General features: G+C 33.7%; 1 protein-coding gene across 1 annotated transcript; it reads left to right on the top strand.

The window, feature by feature from the left end:
- Positions 1-4,684: 4,684 nt before the first annotated feature.
- LOC127126723 (uncharacterized) lies at positions 4,685-7,368 on the top strand. Its single transcript, XM_051055706.1, has 4 exons — positions 4,685-5,274; positions 5,353-5,532; positions 5,744-6,239; positions 6,468-7,368. Exons 1-4 carry the CDS (start codon positions 4,945-4,947, stop codon positions 7,232-7,234), a joined length of 1,773 nt encoding a protein of 590 aa, XP_050911663.1. The 5' UTR covers positions 4,685-4,944; the 3' UTR covers positions 7,235-7,368.
- The last annotated feature ends 4,544 nt before the right edge of the window (positions 7,369-11,912 follow it).

The raw sequence follows: 11,912 nt of genomic DNA on the forward strand, positions 1-11,912 counted from the left end.
TAAAGCTAGTTGGTGGAATGACTTATGAAGGGATACTTGTTTTGACGAAGAAAATTCCATAGTAGCATCATAGAAAATTTTGAAAAAACTTACTAGACACCTAACATTCTCCCAATCATTAAGAGTAGGGGGGCCAACTAATCCAAAAAATTCCAAATAGCTAAAATCTTCACCTTCCATTTTCTCAAATGCTGCTTGATACTTTTCAGCAGCATCTAGCATCAAATAACATGAGTTCCACCTTGTCGGAACATCTAGACAGAGAAGTTTCTTGCAATTAATTCTAGCAAACTCAATACATTCTTTGAACTTTGCAGATCTTTGGGGTGATGACCTAACAAATCTAACAGCATTTCTAAGGGTAGAAATGGATAAATCATTCTGTTTCAAACCATCACGAACCACCAGATTTAAAATGTGTACACAACAGCGAAGATGAAAGAAAGATCCATCACTCATTAAACCACCCATATTATCAATCCTCTTTTTCAAATAAGCAACAGCTACATCATTAGATGTTGCGTTGTCCACAGTGATTGTGGACACATTCCTTATTCCCCATTCCCTTAAAATCTCTTCAACTTTCCTACCAATTTTCTCACCCTTATGATTGAGAACTAAACAAAAACTTAGAATCCTATTTTCATACTTTCAATCATTGTTAATGAAGTGTGCAGTTAGGGTCATATAACTAAGATTTTGAATGGATGTCCAACAATCAGTGGTTAAGGCTACCCTATTGCAATCAGATTTGAAATAACCTTTCATTCTTGCTTTTTCATCAACAAAAAGTTGAAAACAATCCCTCGCCACAATCCTCCTTGATGGAATAGTTGATTGGGGTTGTAATTGTTTGCATAACAACTTAAAGCCTTCCTCTTCAACTACCCTAAAAGCATGTTCATCTAGGATCATAAAGAGAGCAATAGCCTTCCTACAAGCTGCCAAATTAAATCGTTGGCTTGCAGCAACCAAGCCACCACCCTCTCCACCGGCAAAGGAGAGGGAAGTTTGAGTAGGACCATTTTGTGGCATCTTGGTAGATACTTTTGTATGAGCAAGCATGTTAGATGTCCCATGGGTTTTTGGATCACACAAATATTTCTTATGGCAGTGTTTGCAAGCAGCTACTACTTCAATTTCATTAGGCAATTTAATAAAATGGTCCCAAGCAGGAAAGGATTTCCTAGGACCATTAGCATTTTGTTTTCTCTTCTTTCCAAGTGGAGGAAGCCCAACAACATGAATTTCATTGGCAGCAACATCAGTTGCACCAACACCAGATATTAATGAAGAAGGTTGGTTTTGAGTAACATTCTCCGTTACTGAAAATTAATGAAGATTATAATCAACACACAACCAACATCATCAACTCGTTAAGTGTTTATAGGCTTAGTTTCAAAGTTTGTTAATCTTATTTTCATGTAGTTATATGTATACTCTTATTTTCATGTAGTTGTTTCTACTACATTTCTAAATTCAAAGTTTGTCTAGATGCTTGGTAGTTGTAGTATATTAGCTATCTACACTTTTGAGAGTGTTTTAATTCTCTCTTATCTCACATGTGTATAATGCACCTCTAAAAAAATTGGAATATTGGATCAATTTGATGATTTATGACTTATGTTTTAATTCTTACATTGGAATATTGCTATCTTGAATATTCTCACATTAGAATATTTGATCAGTTTGTGTTTTATACGTTTTCTTAATGTGGACTTTGTCACTGTATTCTTGAATAGTCTAACTCTTGTAATTGATGAATTTTCCATTCACTTATTTTTGTCTAACTTTGTCACTGTAATTCCATTGTAATTGATGAATTTTTCATAATATGTTCAAATTTGTAGTTTGTAATTCAAGTTAGCAATATTGGAATTTTGTAATTAATTAGATGATTTATGACTTAAGTTTTAATTTTTTCTCTTATCACACAATAGCAAACAGAATATTTAACAAGATACCATTCTCTAATGATACTTTTATGTGATGAAAATTATTGTTTAATTAAGTTTCAGTATAAATTTAATTAAATTTCAACATAAGTTTCAATAAGGTTACAAACCTTTATTTTTGTGTAATTGTTTCTAGTAAGTTTCAATAAGGTAGCAAACAGAATATTCAACAAGATACTAAATAGAATACTCAACATGATACAGCAACAACAACAACTAGTTTAATACCACAATTTAGTAGCACAACTTATAATCAATTTTCTAGGCCATTTCCATTTAACATGGAACAAATTCAAGTGGCTAAGCAACATCAGAATGGTTTCTAGACCATTTCCTTTCTCTAATGATACTTTTATGTGCTGAAATTTATTGTTTAATTAAGTAAACTTAGTTATATTTTGTTTATTGTTGTATGCATTTTCACTTATGATAACAATAATGACTTAAAGGACCTATTACCTTAAACTTTTAATAAGGTAGCAAACAAAATATTCAACATGATGCATCGACATAGGCATACTGTTATTATGCAAATTTCCAGCTCCTTGTATTTCTCCAGCTCCTTGCATTTCTACAGCCTCTTCCATATCTCGATAAAAATAAAACAAATGGAGTTATTAAAATAGTATATAAAAGATTAAAGCTCTTAAACCATAAACAACGATCTAACCTTCCATTAACTCAAAGAACTCTTGAAATTACAAAACCTGAAAATACAAAATCTGAAATCAAAAACAAAGAAAGACTTAGGATCCGTTTGAATCAGTTTTACTTTTTACTTTTTAAAATATATTTTATAAAATTGTTTTAAAAAAAGGTTTTTAAAAAGAGTACAATTAAAATATTTGTTTGGTCACCTAACTTTTCAAAACTGTTTTATAAATGAAAAAATAAAAATATTCATTTGGTTAACTAGTTATTAAAAACAGTTTTTGAAGATGAGAAAAAAATTATAATCCGATTTTTAAAAAATGTGTTATTAATTAAAATAACATGAAAAAGACTTTTATTAAAACTAATAAAAAATATTTTTCTGTGTAATCTATTTATTGAGTGCAATCCGATAAAAAACTCTATTGATTCGTGATCTGGTTTGATGTAAAATCTCTCTGGGTTTCTTAATTCAGTCCGGTGTAAAAATTAAGTGGATTTGAGATCAATCTGATAAAAAATCTTGATTCATGGTCAGCTCGTATAAAATCTATCTTGGTTCAAGATTTGCCGGTACAAAATCTATCTCAAAAATAGTGGATACTCTCAAAATCAATTCTTGGGGAGTGAAGTATGTCACTTAATTAGACTGAACTCTATAATTTTTCGGTGTTATTTCTTTTTCTTTATCTTTTTTATTTTTCACTTAACTTCTTTATTTTGAATTCATGCAGCATATTTATTTTTATAAAATGATTTAGAACTTCAATTTAAAAAATAATTTTGTTTAAATTTAACGATTGCCAAACCTCCACAATTCACCTCTCTCTTATGAATGGAGTTACATGTCCAATATATTACGAAAACCTAAGAGAAATCAAAATTATTTGAATTTAAAATATAAAAACGAGTTTCGTGAATCTGCCACAATAAAAAGACTGAAATTATGATCAAGTCTAAATATTATTTTTGAAAAAGATATAGGTTAGACCTATTTATTAAAATAGAGTTTATATATTTTAAAATTTTAATAAATTATATGTTAAGTTAAAATAGTGTTTTTATTTCTATAAACGGATTAATATTGTTAAAATAAAATAAAGAACTTATAATTGTGTAATTGCCGAATATTTAAAAATTAATTCAAATTTTTAAGTGTTCTTATTATTAACTTAATGTTAATACTATATTATATTATTATATAATTTAATAATGCATGTAATATATGGAAGAAAAGTTGAAACAATTTATTTAGATCTATTGTAATATTATAAGCTAATTATATATGAAACAAATTATGTTTTGTCAATGAAAAGTGGTTCTTTTTTTTCCGTGTTTTTGTACTTTTGAAATATGTATAAGAATATTGAAAAGTGAAAAACAAAATACAATTTAGTAGTTTTGGTTTTTTAAAACAATCAAAGTTAAAACAGTTTTGCAAAATAAATTTTAAAAAATATAAACCAAGCAATCTTTTAGTTTTTAAATTTTTAAAAAGAGAAAAATACTTTTTAAAAAGTGAATCAAACAGGTCCTTAATGTTTAGAAAGCAAATACGAACACAAAAGAACGTGATTAAGAGAGATAAGGATACAAATGATTCTCTCTTTAGTAATGATGAAGGAGGAAAGAACGGTGATGACGGCGGAGGAGAGACATAGATAATGGTTTTGTTTTATTTTTGGAGATGAAGCAAGGTGACCGCGCTAAAGCTTTAGGGTTTGGAGGAGAACTCTGAACTAAATCTGATTGTGTTATACTATTAGAGCTAATTTCAGGTTAAGTCAGTGTAATTTGAGTCCTTGGGTGTTGGGTTTCTACTGGGTGTCATAAAATTGGATTGGGCATAAGTTAGATAATTAATATAGAATCGGTCGGACTCAGATTTTGTTGGGCCCAAAAAACAAAACCGAAGCCGACCACACACCCCCGTTTGCAGCACCCGTCAAACCCGTCAAACCGAATTAACCTGACGCGAAACAGAATCCTGCAACCGGTTCGGTTGTTTATTCTCGTGGGCTTGTTTCTTGTCCACCCCTAAAAAAACCATGGAATTTCTTTGAGAAAGGTCTTTCTAGTCTTTTTATTGATGCACAATACTGCTACTGTTTCTGAGTCTCATCAAATAGAGAATCTGACTCAAGTAGCAAAGATCGAGACAGCATTTCAAGAGACACTAACGTTGTAGTTTTGTCCTTTTAGTATTATTCTACTTCAAACAATGATCACCCAACAACACTCAACATCAAAACCAACGTCTCTCTCCACCACCACCACCCTTCCTCATTCACCTCCCCCCACTGTTGAACAAACCACCCCAAAACGAAGAAGATAAGAAATGTGTGAACCACCCCAACAAATCAACACCCTTCATTCCCCTTCAACCCTTTTTCAATTTCATCCTACTACTCCTGAAAAATCCACTCGTTACTCTCCAAATTCAAACTCTCTTAACAATAACTGCTTCAAATGTCACCAACCAGGTCACTGGGCTTCCGTTTGTACTCTTAAATCCCCAACCAACACCAACGGTAAACCCCATTTCAATTCATCACTTTCTGCTTCCAAACAGATACAGTGCCGTTGCGGTCACGGTTTTTGCGATGTTAAAACCGCTCATAGTGATAAAAACTACGGGAGACTCTACTTTCTATGTCCCATCAAAAGGGTTCGTTACAATCATCTTCAAGTTTCCATTTTTAATGATTATTCAATGTTCTTTTTATCTGTGTTATTTGTTTTTTAGGGTGCACGTTGTAGTACTTTTGTTAAGTGGTGTGATGATCCCATCAATGAGACTGATTTGCAACCTCCTTTGATTAAGTATCCTGAGTGTGAATGTGGAGCTGGTGTTTGTAGAAAAGTGACGGAAACAGAAGAAGGTTCTAATGGGGTTAAATACTATTTTGCCTGTCCCATTAAACAGGTATATATATCATGTTATGCCATCAATGTTATGTTTGTTTTCTAATTTATATGATTCTATGTGTTGTGAAACATTTGATGTTTGTTTAGTACCAAATGGGGGTTTATTAGTATTGCGGAGAATTGTGGTTAAATTTGTAGCTGCTGATACCATACGACCATAATTGTGATCAGAAAACTAAGAAAACTTTGATGTTATTGATGTCAAACAGAGTCATGGATCCTGTGGTTACCGTGTGTGGGAAGATGAACTACTCAATACTGCAAGCATTGATGAACTCGTCAATAATGCGAGCGTTGTTCCTATCCGACAGAGCAAGCAAAGATCTCTCAATGAGTTTTTCAATGGAGATCAAACTGATGCAGCTGTTAACGACGACCCGGCTAATGATTTGGTTGATGGTAGTGATTTGCTATTAACGACCAAGAGGATGAGAGTAACGGATAGTTCTGAGAATCCTTCACCTGTGTCTGGATCTGAGATTCTAGAGGGAAAAAGTGGAGGATCATCTATAGAGGAGGCCAGTTCACAAGATATCGGTTTTCCGGAAATTGAGTTTGAGGATGATATAGAATCAATAAACTTAGCCTCGTGGGCGGCAATTGAAGCTGAAGCTCTTCTATTTTCACGTATGTCAACACCCTCGCCGCCCAGTTGTCGACAGAGTTTATTCCAGAGCGACATTTTGGCTGCTGATGCATCATTAGGTAGTACTATCTTCATATGTGGAAATTATCTTGATCTTATTGCAGGTTCTTATCCAACGGGTTGATTAGGTCACCTTATTTTCATTCATCCAACTCAAAGTTTGAAATCCCCTCAACCCAAACCGTTTTTTTTTCTTTTAGTATGATTTCCTTAATCTCATTCATTTGTGTCCAGTCTACTTTGATTTTGCATTATTCACATCGTTTTTGTGTCTCCAATCATCACAGGTATTATTCCATCGCCCGATCCTATAGAAGTTCCTAAACAAACAAGTACTTTTAGTAGCCAAAGTGAATGCAACGACCTCGCTATCAAGACTCCTAATCAATGTACCCAACTTTCAACAGATGTACTAAGCCTCAACAGATCACCGGGAAGCGACAGCCAGCTAAAAGCACGGAGACAAAAAGAAGTCGCGTTATTTACACAGAAGCGACTTCTCAATGATCTGGAGGATTTGGATTTTCACCAGCACAAGTCTATGAGAGAGACAGCGGAAGCCACTTTTTCTATGTTAAACCTTTTAGGATTTGAGTGTAAACAATTTTCTGACTATGTATGGAACTTCATCAACCTCGCAACGTCTATGGCAGAAATTGACAAGTCCATGGAAAATTCGCCTGCGTTGGATGAGCACGGTAAATTCTTGGAGGAGGAGAAAGCGAGACTGGCTAACATCAAGGATGATTGTATGAAAACCGAGGCTTTGCTCGGGGCATCCAATCAAAAGAGAAATCTGCTTTCTGAAGATATTGCTCGTCTCGAGGCCATGGTCCTTGAAAAACGAAAGGAGTTGAAAATTTATGAGTTGGAGACGGTGAAGGTAGAGACTCAGCTTGACGATTTAAAAAGAAGAATGTTAGAGATTGACGTAACCGTAAAAGATAAAGTTCGACAAGCCGAAGAAACAAGGAAACAAATTGTAGAGAGAGACAGAAAGCAAATTGAAGCCATGACAGCATTGGAGAAGGCTAAGCATGAATTGGAAAATTAGTTACAACTTACAACAACTGAATGATTGTAAAGTGAGTGTAGTAGAATAAATTGTGTGCTTGATCTCATCCTTAGTATGAATCTAACAATGTATAATGTGTTATAAGTAGAATAAATTGCGGTTAATTGCTTTCATGTTGCTGTGGATTCTACTTGTTGTCTATGATGGTTAAGATGTAATTCCTCTGTCATGAATTGTTGAGCATTGCCAATGTGTTTCACTTTTGGATTCATGCATCCTACGCCAGCAACGAGTAAATTGGATGCGTTCTTCATTGAGTTACGGATGGCTAAAGGTGTTTTTTTACGAAGTGAGGGTATGATTGTTGGTTTTGCTGTATTGTTTTTAGGCATAGCAAAAAAAAATCCGTCTCTGTCCTCTATAAAATTTATTTTAGATTAAATATCCTTTTGATCCCTTAGGGGACCTCAGAGTCTATTTTGATATATTTTCTTTTAAAATGTCTAATTAAATCATTTATCTACTCAAAGAGCATCATACTAGTCTATTTTCCAAAAATGACATCAAGTATTGCATCACTGGCATTTGAGGTGACATTTTCTCTTTAACACCTTCTTTTTCACTACATCATCACTATTTTTTTCTAGAACAAAGTCTTAATTCGAAAAGTTCCAATTTCATTGTTCTCCTTCCATATTCTTTAAAACGAAATCTAAATTGAAAATCTGGGTTCCATAATCACGAGTTCTGGACATTGTTCCTCATCTTCAGGGAAAAACAAGAGTACTCAAAGTAGCTATTTGCAGTGTTTAAAAAAGTGACGTCCAGAGTATGATAAGATTTTTTATTAACAAGAAAACTACAAAGTAAAAGAAAATAGAGAAGAAGAAAAAAGACAATACAAAGTGGTTTAAAACTGAATACTTGATTCAATTATACATTAGAAAATAATTTTTATAATTGAACTCCAACCACACCACTTTCTCCCTCTGATTAGGATTACCAGAGATTGATGGAGAAGTGATGATTAATATATTATTTAAAAGAAAACAACCCTAAATTTCAACTAACATACTGAAAAATTGGATCAACAACCCGACTCAATTCAACATGCTAACTTAAACAACAAGCTAACATATTTTGACAGTTACACTAGCTCTTCGACTTTGATAGAGTTTTTTTGACTTCGATAGAGTTTGCTACAACACTAGCTTATAACCCATAAGCTACAAATCTCCACCTTGGAACAAACTCTGAACCACGAAACTAACTAGTTGTCATCGTACAGTCCTATCAGCTGCATACAGTGAAAAAACTTGTAACTTGCCAATATTTTGGTGATCATATTAACATCATTGTCATCAGTCGAAACCTTCAGTACTTGAACTTCTCCATGCTCGATTATCAGCCTCACATCGATGTGATTGGTTCGCTCATGATAGTGTTTACCTTGAAACTTGGTAAACAACCGATGATCTTCCAAATTTCTAAATTTGGTCACTCGCAGGATCGATCAGATTGATCTTAGGACATGTGCTAATTGTTTTTGAAAATGAGTTTTAGTAATCGTGAACACTTTGACAGTACTCGTGGGATTAGTGATTAAAACTCTACAGTAAAAGGCTAATATTGATTAAAGAGAGAGATTATAAAAGACTGATAATAACCAACTGGCAAAAGTAAGTGTTCAAAACAAAGAAATCTTAAGACTGTAAAATGACGAAGTAAAGGAAGAACGTTTGGAACAAAGAAGTAAAGAAATGTATTTCTGGAAGAAAAAATAAAGATAAATTTGTATTGCTTTAAAATAACTAACAATGGTGTAAACAAACGTATATTTTATGATTTACGATTCTTCTTCATATGAGTACTTGGTAAATTTATAGACTCTGTACACACTTTGACACACATATCCTAACACTAAGACCCTTTATTTATACTGGATCGAAATAACCGTTTCTGACGGTCCTTCAATCACGTCGAGACACATGGCGCATTGCATGGATGTAACTATCCATTATGCTCGACGTGTACTTTTAACAGTTTCAGATAAGAGCAAAGTTCCTTCCTTTGTTTGAATTTTGAATCTCCAATCGAAAACCGTCTTCAACCACTTTAAGAGATATTTCTGAAGTCTCAACTGCATGCTGACTCTTATTACCCTTATCTAGTTGAAACACCTCTACCTGGTTGAACATCACCTCTTGGTCGAAAACATCTCCATATGATTTCCTTTTTGGTAATTCTGTAATGAGTGTCGAAATTATGAGCTAACAGATAGGCTGAATTCTTTGACAAGTGTATTGTACTTTGACTATCACATTTATCAATGGTTGCTTGACCTTGAAGTTTCATCTTCTTAGCAAAACCTTCAAGAAATAATGTTTTTTTTCATAACTTCAGTGAAGGAAGTATACTCTGCTTCAGTGGTTGATAAGTCAACATCCTTCTGATGTGTCAAACATAATGAATACATATCCAGAAATATATTTTATGGAATCATACAACCTGTATAATCAGAGTCGACAAATCATTCGATTTCAACTTTGTTATCATACAACCTGCATTTTTTTTGCATTATTTGAACCATTTCATCTCAATAATATTCATTCATCTTCATTATGTTTACATCAATATAACTAATTGCATACTACATGTCCATAATAGTATTACATAATCATTCACTAGCATTTGCAAATTGAAAACAAATTAAAAAAAAAAAGAATAATTTGAATTTGAGACAAGAAAAAATGAATTTCAATGTTAAATTAATTCTCTTTCATTCAAGTTCACTTCACCAATTTTAGTTTGCATTATGACATTCATTAATCATTTATATCATCATGATCATGATCATATCATTACCATCCTCATCATTAAAAGAAAACATTGAGATTGAGATATAAAATCAATTTAAAATTTATAAATAAGTATGAAGTTCAATAAACTTGACACGTGTTTTCAAATTCAAATTCAAAAAAGCAAAATACACTTACATCATACACTTTCTTGCCATTACCAATTTCAAATTAACAAAAAAAACCAATTGAAAATTAATTTTGAAACTGGATATTTCTATCATCATCATTAAACACAAATTAAGTCACATTCCATTACATCATAAATTCATCTCACAACATATACATTACACAAAATCAGAACTGGAATCAAAGGAACAAAGTGATTTAACTTTTAATTTGAACTTTTTTCATCATTTAACAAGGCCATAGTTTCATCTCCATCCAAAATCAAATAAACACAAGAACAAATAAGCAAAACATAATTTAAATTTGAAATTGAATTACATTTGAATTTGTGATTTTTTTTACCCAAATATCCATATTTTAAAAAAAAAAATCCCAAAATAACCCTGTTTTCACAAAATTTCTCAATTCTACCCCACTTTGAAGAGGAGGCGCCAAATGAATTGGCGCCTCCTCTTAAACTTAGAGAGGAGGCGCCAATTGGATTGGCTAGGCCACCTTGTGTTGCCAATCCAATTGGCGCCTATGTGTTAAGTTTTAAAGGAGGCGCCAATTAGCCTGACACCTGTGTGTGTTTCGTTTTTTTTTTGAAAAATATTGTACATGATAGATAAAGTCGAAATCTGACCAATTCATATTAATATTAATATCCGTTTACACAAAAAAGACTAATGTCAATGACCGAGATCACCTAACAGACCTTCGGTCCCACATCCCCTAGCTATCCGAACTCGTGGCCCTAACCCATGTTGATGAATCACTCCAGGTGTTTGAGTATCTAAGAGCCCAGGAACATCACCATCAACTGCAGGAGATTGCCTGAGATAGTCAGATAAATCAACATAGTCTTGTGTATGCATCGAAGGGGTACCATCATAGCTGAGTTCATGACCCATGGCAGAGTAGTTGGGTTGTGTTTGAGTTGTTGGAGGGCGACCAGGATGATTGAAGGGAGACATTGGTGTGAATGATGCGTTGAGGAAAGGTTGAAATGATTGTTGTGGTGTTTGGTAGACATATGGTTGTTGAAGGTTTTGGTTTTTAGATGTTTGGGATTCTTGGCTATGGTACGAGGAGGGACGGTTGGTGTTAAATGATCGTTGAGTCTTTTGGCTAAGGCGGCTATGATAGGGTGATGTGTTGGGTGCATAGCAATGTTGGGTCTCTTGATGATGATCTAGTTGTTATTGGTGGTACGGGGTATGCTCTTGGTATTGTGGTTGGGTGTATGACATGTTAGGGTTCTATGTTTGTGTGTTTGTGGATCAGAATTTTTGATGGATAGGGGGTTGTGAGTAGTCGGTCTGATAATGTTGTTAGGGGTTAGATGTTGAGCCTTATGGTGTGTAAGTTTCCTGGCGTGGGTCATATAGATACATATCCTCAGAGATTAACTCAAATCCAACCGATTTGTACCAAGCCATATAATTACGACTTGATTTTTCTTCAGTTGGCATCACAATGTTTGTTAAGACATGGTCTTAGCGGTGCTTCCATTTGCGACACTCAGATCTAGCGAAGCTTTGCCATGGGTTAAAGTTCCATTGGTCGTTAACTTTACGTATATGTCATTCTCCTAGGTTTGTCGGGGGATCTGGGATGTGTTGAAGCATACCGAACTGCAATTTAACATGATCATTATTGTGCATCTCCACAGTGGTGAATCTTATGACCGATGTGCATGCAGTCCAAACTGTTGTATCTTGTTCGTTGATTTCATGGTCATGATCCAA

The sequence above is a fragment of the Lathyrus oleraceus genome, chromosome 3, assembly GCF_024323335.1.
Source record: "Lathyrus oleraceus cultivar Zhongwan6 chromosome 3, CAAS_Psat_ZW6_1.0, whole genome shotgun sequence".
In the NCBI taxonomy this organism is placed as follows: Eukaryota; Viridiplantae; Streptophyta; class Magnoliopsida; order Fabales; family Fabaceae; genus Lathyrus; species Lathyrus oleraceus.